Genomic DNA, 18027 nt, shown 5'->3' on the forward strand with positions numbered 1-18027 from the left:
GTATCTACCTACTAAAAATACAAAAATTAGCTGGGTATGGTGGCGCCCCACTGTAGTCCCAGCTAGTCGGGAGGCTGAGGCACAAGAATCACCTGAGCCCAGGAAGCGGAAGTTGCAGTAGGCCAAGATAGTGCAACCTAACTCCAGCCTGGGTAACAAGAGCGAAACTCCGTCTCAAAAAAAAAAAAAAAAAAAAGGTGAAGCTTTAGTTTTTACTTGATAATTTTAGCTACTGCATTGATAATTCCTATTAGATGCAATAAAAATTATGATCGATCCAGGACTATTCAAGAAAAAATGCACAGTTCTCTTTTTCTAAGTCCCATTCCACTCTATAAGAAGACTAATTATCCACAGTATTACATAGTAATTACAAGAAGGAGATCCTTGCAATAACAAGGATCTCCATGAGTCCAACAAACCTGATTAAATGGAGGCCCTTTCCCATAGGGGCCTTTTGCTACTGGTGGTTGGGCAGGTATTTGAGAAGATGACTTAGTGTTGGAAACTTCATCTGCTTCCTTTTTGTTTTCATTGTTTTCAGAGGCTTTTGAACCTTGATCCTCACTGAAAAATCAAAATGCCGTAATTAAAGTGGACCAACTGTATCATAAGTACATTTTTTTTTTTTCACAATTAAAAAAAATTTCTGTATGGTTTCTGGGGGGAACTGTATTCAGGAATGAGAAGGGTGTGTGACCTATTAGTGGTAATTCGTTCATTCAATGAATATATACTATGAAAGTACAATACAGTAGTTGTCAAATCTAAACATATCAGGCATATATCCTGGCAAAAGAATATAATCACATAATTTTCTAAGTCCTCTACCCAAGAAATATAATCCAAATGTAACTGGATAACATTGGAATTATTATTTAACTGTATTCTAATTTACTCTGATTTAATAAAAAGATAAATCAAACTACAGTATTTTTTAAAGGCCACAACAAATCACAGGTATCTCTCAAATGATCATAAAACAATTGTCATAATGCCATAACTGAAAAATTATACCAAATGTGCTTACAAACTTCTGTATATTTTAAAAACTCAACTTTTACGATCTATAACCCATATATTCCTGACTGGTGTTCCAATATTCCAGAATAAAGGAAAAAGAAATAAAAAGCTCCCTATTTTCCAAGGCCCTAATGCAGTTTACTAAGTTTTAAGAAATCAAGGCCCTGAAGTAGTTGTAGTAACCCAAGGAATTAATCTCCAATTTTGTAAACATGGATCAGGTGAAGCAAGTAACACTTTAAAATGGTCCCTAATACCAATTCTCAAAAGATCCCCAAACTAGGTGCCAAGCATCTAAATGTCCTTTTTCCGCTGTCACCCAGACTGGACTGCAGTGGCATCACCTCAGCTCACTGCAACCGCCGCCTCCTGGATTCAAGTGATTCTCCTGCCTCAGCCTAAGTAGCTGGGATTACAGTCATGCACCACCACAACTGGCTAATTTTTGTATTTTTAGTAGAGACAGGGTTTCACCATTTGGCCACGCTGGTCTCAAACTCCTGACTTCAAGTAAGTCTGCCTGTCTTGGCCTCCCGAAGTGCTGGGATTATAGGCATAAGCCACCACACCCAGCCCTAAGAATCTTTTCAATTTAACTATCTTGAGACATGTCAAATTTTAATTCTTTGATTAATTGTATACTGTATTACTCTAGCTCCTTTCATCACCCTCTATTCAGTAAAACTTCTGAGAATATATAAATGCTATAAATAACCAACAATGGTCTATTAATAAAGCCTCTCTGCATAAGTAGCTAATATTGTATCAACAAATTCATACTGTTATTAGTAAAAGATATCATAACTTACCTGTTATTCTCCTTAGGGCTGTTACTTCCTTGTTCATCATCATCACTGAAATTCAGTTGCTCTGTATAATCTACTTCCATCTGAGCACCTATTAAATTAAGGAAAATTCAGACTGAGTGCTGGAAAACATCTAACAATTTAAAGCACTTAATTAATTTTGCTTCTTACCTGCCCAACCTTCATCAGCTTCAGCATCTAGATTATCAAATTTATCAAGCTCCTTCAGTTCTGATGCACTGAGAATGGATGGGCGTTCAGGCTCAGAGGCCCATGAAGGAGGAGGGCCTCTTCCTCGAAGGCCTCTATGAAAGGCAGGTCATGGTGGGAAAAAATACAAAATTTTACTAAACTAGGAGAACACCAAAAGATTGGAATTTAGTTCATTTCAGCATTAGTGTTTTCTACACCAAGATACACAAAATGTTCTGCACTGACATGTGTATGAAGAAATTAATATTACATAATTATAGGATAATACATAACTAACAGCTGACAAAGTATTTAAGAATTCTCATATATTTAAAATAAAACGAATATATGCTAAAGGATAACAATGTGAATAAAACTAACTTCAAAACACGTAATTTTAAGGAAAATATTTCAAGAGGATGTTGAAGTCTCACATATAAAGCAAAAAAAAAAAAAGAGAGAGACAGAGAGAGATAGAGAATGGGGAGTCCAAAATATGAAAGGCAGAAGAGAAAAATACGTGTCATCAATTTTGGGGCCATGGTTTTCAGGTTGTTGTTTTTTTTTTTTTTTCTGAGGTGGAGTCTCACTCTGTCCCCCAGGCTAGAGTACAGTGGTGCTGGAGTGCAGTGGTGCGAGCTCGGTTCACTGCAACCTTCGCCTCCCAGGTTCAAGCAATTCTGCTTCAGCCTCCCAAGTAGGTGGGATTCCAGGAGCGTACCACCACGTCCAGCTAATCTTTTATATATATATATATTTAGTACAGACTGGGTTTCACCATGTTGGCCAGGCTAGTCTGGACCTCCTGACCTCATGATTCGCCCTCCTTGGCCTCCCAAAGAGCTGGAATTACTGGTGTAAGCCACCGCACTCGGCCTGGTTTTCAGTTTTCAAAATCCTATGTAAATTAATTTAAACGCTTAAAAAAAATGAATTATTTCATTTCTGTCTTATAAGAATTAGCCAATTACTTATTAATGACAATGGTACTGTGAGGACAGAAAAACGATCAATCACACAACTCAAAATCACACAATCTACTTAACCTTTATTAAATCTTAACAAACATATAATCGTTATAGACTTTAATCATTTAATAACCTTACTTGTTTGTTTCAGATAAAGAAGGTGGGAATCTCATGGGACCATGTAGAGGAGGATATGCCATCCTCGGATACTGTTGAAACATCTGAATGAAGGAAACAAAAAAATTATTAATTTAGCAACCCAGTTATTTAAAAAACATTGTATCTGGGTCTACGCCTGCAGTTATAATTTATAGAAATGATTATTAAAATGAATAATGCTATTAATAATAAATTTTATCTGCTAGCACTGATCATCATTCATCCTAAATAGCAACCCATTTGCAACACCAATGCCTCTACCAACTCTTTACAAACAATAACTAGGGCACATCATATGAAAAAAACTTCTGTACTGTATTAATAAAATTACATTAAAATAGCTATGTATTCACAAGATATGTACACACATGCACCCCAGCAAACAGCAAAGTTAAAATATAGAAAAACAAATACCGTAAGCCTTCCTCCTTAAGCAGGAGTAGAATAATTAGAGGCAGATTTGTACATAGGGAGGACACCATCAGTCCCCAGCCCGAGGACCTCAAAAAGAAAAGGGGGTGGGGATAAGGGGTGGGAAGGGGGAGAGGAACTCAGCTCAGATAAAATTAAGGGATAGTTCACAATCCAAGGAATTGAGGGAAAAGGGGGACAGGGAGCTACCTGGAAATTTTCTATGGATAGGGCATAGGTGAATTCTCAATCAAGTTAATGCAAAGATGATCATTGTAAACTGGCCCAGGTGACTGAGTCAAGATGGCCGAATATACACAACTCCGGTGCACAACACCCAGCCAGAGAGAAGCAGAAATCAAGAGATCTCCTAGCTCCAACCAAGGTACCAGGTGCATTTCAACGGGTCTGGTCGGATGGTGAGCAAAGCCCAGGCAGGGCAGACTGAGGCAGGGAAGGGTGCCGCTTCACACAGAAAGTGCATCTGACCTGCGAGAGGGAGGCTCCACCTCTGGCACTCCAGTCCAGATATAGCGCTTCTCCCAAAGCCTCAGCAATACACAAAACAGGATCTTTGCCAGTCAAGCGCCAGGAATTACAAGTGCAGAGTTGAATAATAATCCAGGACGGTGTTGCACATTGGCACACAGATCTAAGCAAACACATAAGCCCATAAGCTGGCCGGGAGAGCCTGCGGACCCAGCTATCGCCCCCTCCCCCTGCCCAGAGAGAGAGGGAGCTGAAAGTGGGAAGACAGACAGAGCAGCTGGGTGGCCCCTTCCCCATGACTGGAGAGCGGGAAGCTGAAAGCTGGGAGACAGACAGTGCAGCTGGGCGGGTCCCTACCCTCCCCCCATAAACCCCAGAGGGCTGAAGCACTAACTCTAGCAGGTTACACAACCAGTGCATCAGTCTGAGCTGAGCCCGGAATGATCCAGCCCTGTGGAGGAAAGACACACAGACCATTAAAGAGGTGAGACTAGGCTTCATGTTTTAACAAAAAAACACAGGAAGCCTAGGTAGCAATGGGAGGGTGTTCTCGATCACCCAGCAGTGCCTCCAGGACAGCAGAAGAGGCGGGCCTAACCTCCCAGTGTAAACAAAGACACCAGAAGCTCACCTAGTAACCTGAAGGAGTCCCTAGGAACCCAGTAGAACCTCTGCTCCCTGAGATCACAGCCAGGTAAATCCACGAAGATGGGAAAAAACCAGCACAAAAAAGATAAAACCATCAAAGACCAGATACCTCTTCTTCAAGGGATAAACAACTCCTCAACAACACGGGAACATGACCGAGAAAGAATGCGACAAATTGACAGAAATAGGCTTCAGAGGGTGGATGATAACAAACTTTTCTGAGCTAAAGGAACACATTCTAACTCAATGCAAAGAAACCAAAAACCTTTAAAAAAGGTTAGACGAAATGCTAACTAGAATAACCAGCTTAGAGAAGAGCATAAACGACTTGATGGAGCTGAAAAACACAGCACGAGAACTACATGAAGCAAACAGAAGTTTTAAGAGCCGAATCGATTAAGCAGAAGAAAGGATATCAGAGATCAACTCAATGAAATAAAAAGAGAAGGCAAGACAAGAGAAAAAAGAGTGAAAAGAAATGAACAAAGCCTCCAAGAAATATGGGATTATGTGAAAAATGCTAATCTACGCTTGATTGGTGTACCTGAATGTGACAGGGAGAATGAATCCGAACTGGAAAACACACTCCAGGATATTACCCAGGAGAACTTCCCAAGCCTAGCAAGGCAGTCCAACATTCAAATTCAAGAAATACAGAGAACTCCACAAAGATATTCCTCAAGAAGAGCAACCCAAGGAACATAATCGTCAGATTCACCAGGGTTGAAATGAAGGAAAAATGCTAAGGGCAGCCAGAGAGAAAGGTCAGGTAACCCACAGAGGGAAGCCAATGAGACTCACAGCAGATCTCTCAGCAGAAACCCTACAAGCCAGAAGAGAGTGGGGGCCAATATTCAACATCCTTAAAGAAAAGAACTTTCAACCCAGAATCTCATATCCAGCCAAACTAAGCTTCATAAGTGAAGGAAAAATAAAATCCTTTATGTACAAGCAATTACTGAGAGATTTTGTCACCACGAGACCTGCCCTACAAGAGCTTCTGAAAGAAATACTAAGCATGGAAAGGAACAAGTACCAGCCACTGCAAAAGCACACCAAACAGCAAGGACCAAAAATGCAGTAAAGAAAATAAGTCAACTAACGGGCAAGAAAACCAGCCAGTAACAAAATGGCAGGATCAAATTCACACATAACAATATTAACATTATATGTAAATGGCCTAAATGCCCCAATCAAAAGACATAAACTGGCAAACTGGATAAAAAGTCAAGACCCATCGGTGTGCTGTATTCAGGAAACCCATCTCACATACAAAGACACACATAGACTCAAAATAAAGGGATGGAAGAAGATTTACCAAGCAAATGGAGGACAAAAAAAAGCAGGGGTTATAATCCTAGTCTCTGATAAAACGGACTTCAAACCAACAAAGATCAAAAGAGACAAAGAAGGGCACTACATCATGGTAAAAGGACCAATCCAACAAGAAGAGCTAACTCTCCTAAATATATACGCACCCAACACAGGAGCACCCAGATACATAAAGCAAGTTCTTAATGACTTAAAACGAGCTTTAGACTCCCACACAGTAATAGTGGGATACTTCAACACTACACTCAATATTAGACAGATTGAAACGGAAAATTAACCAGGACATCCAGGACTTGAATACAGGGCTGGACCAATTGGACCTAACAGACATATACAAGATGCTCCACCCCAAATCCATAGAATATACATTTATCTCAGCACCACATCACGCCTACTCTAAAACTGACCACATAATTGGAAGTAAATCACTCCTCAACAAATGCAAAAGAACAGAAATCACATCAGTCTATCAGACCACAGCACAATCAGATTAGAACTCAGGATTAAGAAACACATTTAAAGCTGCACAACCACTTGGAAACTGAACAACTTGCTTCTGAGAGTCGACTAGATAAACTAGAAATGAAGGGAGAAATAAAGATGTTCTTCGAAACCAATCACAATGAAGACATAACTTACTAGAATCTCTGGGACACCTTTAAAGCAACGTCGAGAGAGAAACTGATAGCAATAAATGCCCACATGAGAAACAACAAAAGATCTAAAATTGACACCCTTTCATCAAAACTGAAAGACCTAGAGGAGGAAAATCAAAACAACTCAAAAGCTAGCAGAAGACAAGAAATAACTAAGATCAGAGCAGAACTGGAGATAGAGACATAAAAAATCCTTCCAAAAATCAATAAATCCAAGAGCTGGTTTTTTGAAAAGATCAACAAAAGAGACGGACCACTAGACAGACTAATAAAAAAGAAAAGAGAAGAATCGAATAGATGCGATAGAAAAAGATAAAGAGGATATCACCACTGATCCCAAAGAAATACAAACTACCATCAGAGATTACTACAAACAACTCTATGCACATAAACTAGTAAACCAAGAAGCAATGGATAAATTCCTGGACCCTTGTACTCTACCTAGACTAAACCAGGAGGAAGCTGAAACCCTGAATGGACCAATAGCAAGGGCTGAAGTTGAGGCAGCAATCAGTAGCCTACCAACCAAAAAAAGTCCAGGTCCAGATGGGTTCACAGCCAAATTCCACCAAACATACGAAGAGGACCTAGTACCATTCCTTCTGAAACTATATCAAACAATACAAAAAGAGGGAATCCACCCTAACTCATTTTATGAGACCAACATCATCCTGATACCAAAACTGGGCAGAAACTCAACTAAAAAAGAAAACTTCAGGCCAATATACATGATGAACAGCGACACAAAAATCTTCAATAAAATACTGGCAAACCAAATGCAACAGCACATCAAAAAGCTTATTCATCACGATCAAGCAGATTTCTTCCCGAGGATGCAAGGCTGGTTCAACATGTGCAAGTCCATAAACGTAATCTATCACATAAACGGAACCAAAGATAAAAACCACATGATTATCTCAATAGATGCAGAGAAGGCCTTCAACAAAATTCAACAGCCCTTTATGCTAAAAACTCTCGATAAACTATGTATCAACGGAACGTATCATAAAATGATAAAAGTTATTTACGACAAACCTACAGCCACTATCATACTGAACAGGCAAAAGCTGGAAGAATTCCCTTTGAAATCAGGCACTAGACAAGGATGCCCTCTCTCACCACTCCTATTCAACATAGTATTGGAAGTTCTAGCCAGAGCAATCAGGCAAGAAAAAGAAATAAAGGATATTCAATTAGGAAAGGAGGAAGTCAAACTGTCTCTATTTGCAGATGACATGATTGCATACTTAGAAGACCCCATCGTCTCAACCCAAAATCTTCTCAAACTGATAAGCATCTTCAGCAAAGTCTCAGGATACAAAATCAATGTGCAGAAATCACAAGCACTCCTATATACCAATAAGAGACAAACAGAGAGCCAAATCAAGAGCAAACTCCCATTCACAATCGCTACAAAGAGAATAAAATACCTAAGAATACAACTGACAAAGGATGTGAAGGACCTCTTCAAGAAGAACTACAAACCACTGCTAAACAAAATAAGAGAGGACACAAACAGATGGAGAAACATTCCATGCTCATGGTTAGGAAGAATCAATACTGTGAAAATGGCCATACTGCCCAAAGTAATTTACAGATTCAATACTATGCCCCCATCAAGCTACCAATGACCTTCTTCACAGAACTAGAAAAAAACACCTCAAACTTCATATGGAATCACAAGAGAGCCCGCATAGCCAAGACAATCCTAAGCAAAAAGAACAAAGCTGGAGGCATCACACTGGCAGGCTTCAAACTATACTACAAGGCTGTAGTAATCAAAACAGCATGGTACTGGTACCAAAACAGAGATACAGACCAATGGAACAGAACAGAGGCCTCAGAAGCAACACCACACATTTACAACCATCTGATCTTTGACAAACCTGACAAAAACAAGCAATGGGGAAAGGACTCCATGTTTAATAAATGGTGTTGGGAAAACTGGCTGGCAATGTGCAGAAAGCAGAAACTGGACCCCTTCCTGTCACCTTAAACTAAAATTAACTCCAGATGGATTAAAGATTTAAACATAAAACCTAACACCATAAAAACCTTAGAAAAAAACCTACGCAAAACCATCCAGGACATAGGCATACACAAGAACTTCATGACTAAAACACCAAAAGCAATGGCAACAAAAGCCAAGATAGACAAATGGGACCTAATTAAAATTCAGAGCTTATGTACAGCAAAAGAAACCATCATCAGCGAGAACCAGCAACCAACAGAATGGGATAAAATTTTTGCAGTCTACTCATCTGACAAAGGGCTAATATCCAGAATATATAAAGAACTAAATCAGATATACAAGAAAAAAACAAACAAACCTGACCAGGTGCGTTGGCTCCCGCCTTTAATCCCAGCACTTTGGGAGGCTGAGGCAGGCAGATCACCTGAGGTCAGGAGTTCAAGACCAGCCCGGCCAACATGGTGAAACCCTGTCTCTATTTAAAAAAAAAAAAAAAACTTATTCAAAAGCGGGCGAAGGATATGAACAGACACTTCAAAAGAAGACATATATGACGCCAACAAACATATGAAAAAATGCTCATCATCACTGGTCATTAGAGAAATGTGAATCAAAACTACATTGAGATACCATCTGATGCCAGTTAGAATGGCCATCATTTAAAAATCTGGAGACAACAGATGCTGGAGAGGATGTGGAAAAATAGGAACACTCTTACATTGTTGGTGGGAATGTAACTTAGCTCAACCATTGTGGAGGACAGTGTGGCGATTTCTCAAGGATCTAGAAATAGAAATTCTATTTGACCCACAATCCCATTGCTGGGTATATACGCAAAGAATTATAAATCGTTCTACTACAAAGACACACACACACGTATGTTCATTGCAGACCTGTGTACAATAACAAAGACCTGGAACCAACCCAAATGCCCATCAGTGACAGACTGGACAAAGAAAATATGGCACATATACACCATGGAATAATACGCAGCCATAAAAAACAATGAGTCCGTGTCCTTCGTAGGGACTTGGATGAATCTGGAAACCATCATTCTCAGCAAACTGACACAAGAACAGAAAACTAATCACCACATGTTCTCACTCATAGGCAGGTGTTGAACAATGAGAACACGTAGACTCAGGGAAAGCAGCATCACTCCTGCCCCCTCTGGGGGCAGTTGGGGGGTGGAGGCTAGGAGAAGGACAGCAGGGGGTGGGGAAGAATAACATGGGGAGAAATGCCGGATATAGTCGAAGGCAGAATAGAGGCAGCAAACCACCTGGTTATGTATGCATCTATGCAACAACCCTGCATATGTACCCCAGAACCTAAAGTAAAATTAAATAGATAGATAGATAGATAGGTAGGTAGGTAGGTAGGTAGGTAGGTAGGTAGGTAGGTAGGTAGATAAACAAACTGGCCCAAACAGGTCCCAATAACGTTCTCTGTAGGAACTTGGCTCTGGGAAACTAAACTTAAGAGAAGATATAAGATAGATTCTGAGAACAAATAACAGCAAGGGATTCATCCTATGATTTTGAAGGGAAGAAGTGTCAAAGAATGGCGTGGTCATTTAATATTTGCTCATATCCAAGTCAAATTATGTAAATAATATAAAATTATATTACTGCAAAAACATAATTTATATCCTAAAACAGAAGACTAGTTTTTCTAAAAAGACAGTAACTGTGTGTTAGATAAGAAAATTACCTCACATTTGAAGTAAGGCTATGTTTATATGATTATGTTGCCTAAATTAGAAATTTCTCGGCCAGGCGCACTGGCTCATGCCTGTAATCCCAGCACTTTGGGAGACCAAGGGCGCTGGATCATGAGCTCAGGAATTCAAGACCATCCTGGCCAACATGCTGAAACCCTGTCTCTACTAAAAATACAAAAAAATAAGCTGGATGTGGTGGTGCATGCCTGTAATCCAAGCTACTCAGGAGGCTGAGGCACGATTGAACCCAGGAGGCAGAGGTCCTGATAACAGAGCGAGACTCCGTCTCCAAAAAAAAAAAAAAAAAAGAAAGAAAAGAAAAGAAAAAGAAGAAGAAATTTCTCCTAAATTGGGCTGAAGCAACATTAATTAAGTCAAGCAGCAGCTGAAATTCAGCTGTGGAAACTTTTCATTTGGGGGATACTCTGGAGAATTTTCAGTTGCATCACTCTTCTATACTGGTTAATAAACACACCATTGCTGGCATATGTTCATAAAGATGCATTAAATCCTTCATCTGATCATTCAGGCATAATTTCATGTGGTCTTAAATGCTTAAAATTTAGGAATTTGCCACAAAATTCACTTTAGAAACAAACTTTAAATTTTCAGTGTAGTGATATTTAAATGTTTTTGTTAATTAGTGGAACATTTTATTCAAATATAATCACTGATGAAAATGGGAATGATGCTCACTTGGTCTCCCCTCTTTCCTATCCTACCCTTTCACCTGAAAGTTCAGGGGTCTTTGGAAGCACAATTTGAAAGTGATTAGAAAAAAAGTAATTGGGTATGAATCATTTTTCAAGGCCAGGTCAGCATACTCCCAAACTCCTTTTAGGAAAACATTTAATGGCCAAGCACAGTGGCTCACACCTGTAATCCCAGCACACTGGGAAGTCGAGGCAGGTGGATCATCTGAGGTCAGGAGATCGAGTCTAGCCCAGCCAACATGGCGAAACCCGGTCTTCATTAAAAATACAAAAATTAGTTGGGTGTGGTGGCACATGCCTATCATCCCAGGTACCTGGAAGGCTGAGGTGGGAGAATCACTTGAACCTGGGAGGTGGAGACTGTAGTGAGCTGAAATGGTGCCACTGCACTCCAGCCCGGGTGTCAGACTAAAAAGCATTTAACAAGTAATTGTATTTAATCATTCATTTCCCTCTGTCAGCCTAGAATTATTAAAAAATAGTAATGTATGTGCTCACTTCAGCAGCAAAATTGGAATAGAGAAGATTAGCACAGCCCTCGCACAAAAATGATCTGCAAATTCATGAAGTATTCTATATTTTTAAACAAAAACAACAATATGAAGGAATGGAAAATATGATGGACATTTAGGATTTGAATATTAGGAGTTCAATCACAAAATAAATAAATATGACCTAGATTTTCGTTTCCTATGAGAGTAAACAGTCTTCTGGAAAACTAAATTTATTTATCCAGGCGAATGTGACTTGCTTTACAAGTTTACATTGGGCTGAAAGTAAACAAAGAATGAAGACACCAAATCTAACTAATAACTTAGAAAATGTCGGTGGGGGGTGGGGAAAGGGGCGACTGTCAGAGTATATATTAAATGGAACTACAAAGATAAAATCAACAAAATCCAAAATCTGAGGAACACCACAGGTTAAATTACAAAAGACAAGCGCCAAAGGAAACAGAGATGGAGATATCCATAGGTAAGAAGATTCGTAAGAGAAATATGAACCAATCTCAAGGAATGGATGTTGCCTGGATCTTAATTATAAGACAATTACTGGAATACTGACATAATATTTGAGAATATCAAGGAATTAGTTGGTGTAATAACAGCATTACAAACTTTCTCCCCAAGTCTTTATCTTTTAAAATGCAACTTAAAATATTTACTGATGAACTATCTTGGATTTGCTTTAGTAATCCAAAGTGGTAGAGAAAGATGGGGCATGGTGACTAATGCCTGTAATCCCAGCACTTCAGTAGGCTGAGGCAGGTGGATCACCTGATGTTAGGAGTTCAAGACCAGCCTGGCTAAACATGGCGAAACCCTGTCTCTACTAAACATACAAAAATTAGCCAGGTGTGGTGGTGGGTGGCTATAATCCCAGCTCCTCAGGAGGCTGAGGCAGAAGATTTGCTTGAACCTAGGAGGCAGAGGTTGCAGTGAGCCAAGTTCATGCCACTGTACTCTAGCCTGGGTGACAGAGCAAGACTCTGTCTCAAAAAAAAAAAAAAAAAGGGGGGGGTAGGAAAAGAGGTGGATTCACTGCACGATTATCTTTATTTTTGTAGATGTTTAAAATTTTCCATTAAAAACAAAGTTTAAAGACCAGGTAAGGTGGCTGTCTGTAATCTCAACACTCTGAGAGGCCAGGGTGGGTGGACTACCTGAGACCAGGAGTTCAAGACCAGCCTTGACAACATTGCAAAACCCCATCTCTACTAAAAATTTAAAAAAAAAAAAAAAAAAAAAATAGCCAGGCGTGGTGGCACAAGCCTGTAATCCCAGCTACTTGGGAGTCTGAGGCACAAGAATTACTTGACCCCAGGAGGTAGAGGTTTCAGTGAGCTGAAATCGCACCACTGCACTCCAGCCTGAGTGGCAGAGCAAGACTTTGGCTCCCTCCCCCCACACACACACACAAAAAAAAGCCAGGCACCGTGGCTCACACCTGTAATCCTAGCACTTTGGGAGGCCAAGGTGGACAGATCACAAGGTCAGGAGATGGAGACCATCCTGGCCAACATGAAATCCCATCTCTATTAAAATACAAAAAAGTAGCCAGGTATGGTGGCACATGCTTGTAATCCCAGCTACTAGGGAGGCTGAGGCAGGGGAATCTCTTGAACCCAGGAGGGGGAGGTTGCAGTGAGCTGAGACTGTGCCGCTGCACTCCAGCCTGGTGACAGAGTAAGACTCCATCTCAAAAAAAAAAAAAAAAAAGTTTGAAAAAAGTATTAAAAGTACACAAATAAAATCTTTGGACCGACACCAAGTATTCTTTATCTTTTTTTTCCATGAACCACCCCTTTGGCAGTCTGACGAATCCTATGGACCTCCTCTCAGGAAAACATTTTAAATGCGTAATGTAAAATACATAAATAATGCAAAGAAGAAACGGAATTTTGGTGTAATTATTCTTCTATTTATAAAATAAATCTGTGATATGGTAATTTGTGTGCTTCTTTGTTAAGTCAGTATCTATGAGTCTAATAATTATTTAAGTATATAATGTGATGTGAAAATATCTAAAATCCCTGTTAATAATAAGGACACTGCTGATACTCCTGTGATTTGTTTCCTATCTGGTACAACTACACTTAACCAAATAAAACAGGTGGTTTTGCTAAGAAACACTGTGTGGTAACCAGTCTCCTGAACAGTCCAAATGATCTCTACCTTGTGGTATTTACACCACATGTAGTCCCTTCTCACAATATGACAAAAGAAAATGCTAATTTTTAGTTAGATGTTAATGAAGAAAAAGACCTAAACTTTTCCCTATACCAATTCACTCCTTAGACTCCAGATCAAAAACCTCTTGTTTGACTGCTTGTTCATTTAACAACACTCACATAAGGAGGCATCATAGCTCTATACTGGGAAGCGAGGGCAGCCTGCTGTCCATTCAGTTTAGCCTGTGGAGGGCCACAAGCTATCCTCTTTTCCACCACTCTGAGGATATCATTTTGCTCTGATGTTACAGCTGTGCTTTCATCCTGGCCAGGGAGCTTTTCATCTTGATCAGATGATGAGAGTGAGCCAGCAGCCTTACCACCATCTCTCCAACAAGCAACATCTAGTATGAAGGGAGAGAAAAAAGGAAAAAGGCAAAAATCTGAAAATGGAACAAAGTAAAACCAAACCAGGCAAATTTCAGAAAAATGAAAGCAAGTAAGCAAAGTGAAAGAGCAGGAAAAGTCTAATCTTGGCCCTACTAATGCTTTCAAGGTGTTTGGGTAGTAGTGGCTTCCAAAGTAGAGAGGAGGTACTTCAGAGGGTGCCACCACAAGCAAATACTAAGGTTGGAGAAGAAAATATTAGAACTTCTCTATGTAGTTTTAACACTATTTGATACAGAGATTAAAATCACTGTTCTCCATATATCAGATGGCCATGTTTCAGAGTGACACACCTGAGGTTTCCCAAGGGAAGGAAGGTGGGAGTTCTACAATCTGGAAGGGTTGACAGTGATATTCTCATTTGTCTGTTTTCAGTCTATCATTGCTAGTTAGAGATGCCACCAAGTGAAGAGATTTGAGTGGCATTATCTTGTACAACTACACTTAACCAAATAAAACAGCTAGGTGGTTTTGCTAAGAAACACTGCATGGTAACCAGTCTCCTAGATAGCCCAAATGATCTCTATCTTCTGGTCTCTATACCTTGTGTAGTCCCTTCTCACAACATACCAGGGTGGTCTGTGTAAACTGTAGAAAATGGCAGAAGTGATAGCATGTCCCTTTCCAGATTAAGTTACAAAAGACTATGGGCTTCTGTCTTGGATGGAGGGTGTCTGTCTCTCACCATTTATTCTGCGGAAGCTATGTCATAAGCAGCACCACTAAGAGGCCATGAAAGTAAAGAGCCAATAGCTATGCCAGTCAGTTTGGAAGTATAGCCCCAGTCAAGTCAGCTTCAAACAGCTTCATTGCAGCCTTGAGAAAGTCCTTAGCCAGAACCTCCGGCTAAGCTGATCCTGGCCTTCAGATACAGTGGGATATCATAAGTATAGTTCATTTTGTTGTTTTACATTGCTAAATTTGTTATGTAGCAATAGATAACTGGTAAAAAGTCAATTAAACAAGGAAACAGTGAAGCTGGTACATCTGACATGAACTCACCAACCTCATAATGATACTTGAAAAATTTTTTTTAAAATTTAGATTTATTTAGATCTGACAAGAAATGAGCCAAAAAATGTGAAATATATCAGGTTATTGGAAATATGGAATCTGTAAACACTACTGTCATAGAGGAACCCCCCCCTTGTAAACAAGATCCTTTGGGTCGGGTAAGGTGGCTCATGCCTGTAACACCAGCACTTTGGGAGGCTGAGGTGGGTGGATCACAAGGTCAGGAGTTCGAGACCAGTCTGGCCAGCATGGTGAGATCCCATCTCTATTAAAAATACAAAAAATTAGTAGGATGGTGGCATGCACCTATAGTCCCAGCTACTTGGGAGGCTGATGCAGGAAAATCACTTGAACTTGGCAGGTGGAGGTTGCAGTCAGCTGAGATCACGCCACTGCACTCCTGCACTCCAGCCTGGGCAACAGAGTGAGACTCCGTCTCCAAAAAAAAAAAAAAAAAAGAAGATCCTAAGATACTTAATAATGACACTATGAAGCCATAACAATTAATAAGACATTTAAAAATCCCTCAAACATTTATATTTCAAATATTTTTAGTTTTTGCTTTGTAACATACATAAAGTATCCCTCACTATCCAAAATTATTTGTTTCCTCCGTTTGAGATCAGAAAGTGAGGAATCACCAAATGTTAATTCAGAAGTAAGTAAACAGTTATATGGTAGGGAAGTCTGCTCAAAAACTTACTATTATAAATAAGTCCCAATATTAGTATGCATGTAAGTCACCTGGTCTTCTTGTTAAAATACAGATTTTGATTTAGTAAGTTGGATGCAAGGCCCAAGATTACACATTTCTAACATGTTCTCAATTTATAGTGATACTGTCGGTGCAAAAATCACACCTGAGTAGCAAGTGACTATAGTAGTAAGTATGCCTTTTCAAACTAGGCAAGTCATATATACAACAGCAAGCAAGAGGCTGTATCACAAGACAGTATACAAATATGGTCTCATTTTGTATTATAGAGAAAGTACTCTTACTTGGTGGACGTAAACTGGGTCCAGGTCCATAGTTCTCATCATTTGTTTCCTTTTCTTTTTTTTCCTGATCCCCAGCTGCCTGCAGGCTGGGAAACTCTTGCTGAAACTGACTATTCACTTGGATTCCTATAGGTTTTAAAAAAAAAATTAAAGGTAACTTTTATACTGAAGATAATGCAAACCACCCTCCCAGGATAGAGCTCTTTGCTTCTTTCTCATAAATTATTCCACATTTCACTGATGACTGTTCATATCTATCAAACTGTAAAATTCACCTAGACTCCTTCAAAAAGTTAATGATCAGCCATGAGGAGATAAAAGTCTAAGAAAGTAATCTTCCAGTACCATTCCAAAGGACTCATTGCAGATGATCACACAAGTGAGGAGTTTCCCTTGTTTCTCTTTCATTATGACTCCTTACATTTTTCAATACAAGTCAAATTCCTTTGCTAAAAATTCTCAGAATTTGTTCAAATCATATTATTGAAATCGTGTTTTATTAATAGACCCCAAGATCAAGATGAAGCTAAAACACCTTCATTTAATTTACTGCTTTCATTTGCTTTACTTTAATTTACAGCTGAGATGATTGCACCTCACTATTCACCCATCTTCCTATCTACCTATTTTTTATACTTCTATAAATTAAAAGAGCTAGTTTTATTAGCTTGAGGGTCAAGATGGGTTCTTCCACAGAATGCTTTATAGACAGTTCCTGTTTTGAAAGTGGGCAAACTAAATTCCACTGGGGATTTCATCATTCCTTGGGGGAAGAGGGTGCGTTACAGCAATAGTGCTTTACGGCTACTTTCTAGCTCTTCTCCTCTCAGGAAATCGTGACAGCATGTTTGAAACAGCAGAGATTGGGGACACAGATGAAAATGAGTATGGTTTCTAATAACCTATCCGATGGGTGGATACTTTGAAGGTATAAGCTTTGTTTGGACATATAGAAGTAAAGATAAAATAATGTGGGGCGGAGAGTATCTTAAAGACTCCCTTTCTTAACCACTACTATTGACTCATATGTGGCTCTTGACACTGGAATCTAGCTAGCCCAAGAGATTTAAAAAAAAAAAAAAAAAACTTTTTAAGAGCCTTAAGTATATCCTTTAACAATGTTTTCTGGCTCTACCAAAATACAGTTCGCCCCTTATCTCCTGCATGGCTGTTCAGTAACTATCAAACCTAAGCAGTTTCCCCAGCTGATGTCTACTTACCATCTCCTTGCCCACCTTGCTTGTTACTGGCCCATGATTTGGGAGCCGGTGCTACTTCTGGGGGAGCTGCAACCCCAGGTTTTGGCTGTGCTGGTGGCACTTCTGGTGTTCTTAAAAAAATATATATGAATCCATTATTTCAGACACTGTATGTTTAAGTAAAATCAACATTATATTTAAGGTAAGTCTGTGTACAAGTTATTTTGGCTATATGTTAATTCATTGGTAAATTCCCTATAGATGTTTTCCCTCTGAAACACTTCTTTAAATGAATTATGGTTATTTTTGTCCCCTTTAATCTCTACATTTGACTAACCCAATGAGATGAGTTTTGCTTGTTTTCTATTTGTTTAAAAAAAAAAAAAAAAAGGGTCAGGAAAAAAATATAAAATAATAAATAAATAAATAAAAGCCTGGGCGTAGTGGCTCATTCCTGTAATCCCAGCACTTTGGGAGGCCAAGGTGGGCAGATCACTTGAGGTCAGGAGATCAAGACCAGCCTGGCCAACATGGTGAAACCCAGTCTCTACCCAAAAAAAAAAAAAAAGAAAAAAAAAAGAAAAAAAAAAAAGGCCAGGTGCAGT

At 39.4% G+C, this 18027-nt stretch overlaps 1 protein-coding gene and 1 pseudogene across 13 annotated transcripts in view; one reads left to right on the plus strand and one right to left on the minus strand.

Moving 5' to 3' along the window:
• The window catches only part of PRRC2C (proline rich coiled-coil 2C), a 106079-nt gene that overhangs the window by 60742 nt on the left and 27310 nt on the right, over window positions 1-18027 (minus strand). For 12 of the 13 annotated variants that reach the window (XM_032291385.1, XM_032291384.1, XM_032291396.1 and 9 more), the window contains exons 4-10: window positions 17444-17553; window positions 16224-16349; window positions 13944-14167; window positions 3128-3210; window positions 2001-2134; window positions 1833-1920; window positions 423-567 (exon numbers count right to left, since the gene is read on the minus strand). In XM_032291385.1, coding sequence (XP_032147276.1) covers window positions 423-567; window positions 1833-1920; window positions 2001-2134; window positions 3128-3210; window positions 13944-14167; window positions 16224-16349; window positions 17444-17553 — 910 coding nt within the window. The remainder of the gene's footprint in view (window positions 1-422; window positions 568-1832; window positions 1921-2000; window positions 2135-3127; window positions 3211-13943; window positions 14168-16223; window positions 16350-17443; window positions 17554-18027) is intronic. The other variant, XM_032291387.1, reaches the window with a different exon arrangement.
• On the plus strand, window positions 11581-11675 carry LOC116560350 (annotated as a pseudogene).

This window comes from Sapajus apella, unplaced genomic scaffold (assembly GCF_009761245.1).
Source record: "Sapajus apella isolate SASKATOON/1434 unplaced genomic scaffold, GSC_monkey_1.0 scaffold25, whole genome shotgun sequence".
NCBI lineage: Eukaryota > Metazoa > Chordata > Mammalia > Primates > Cebidae > Sapajus > Sapajus apella.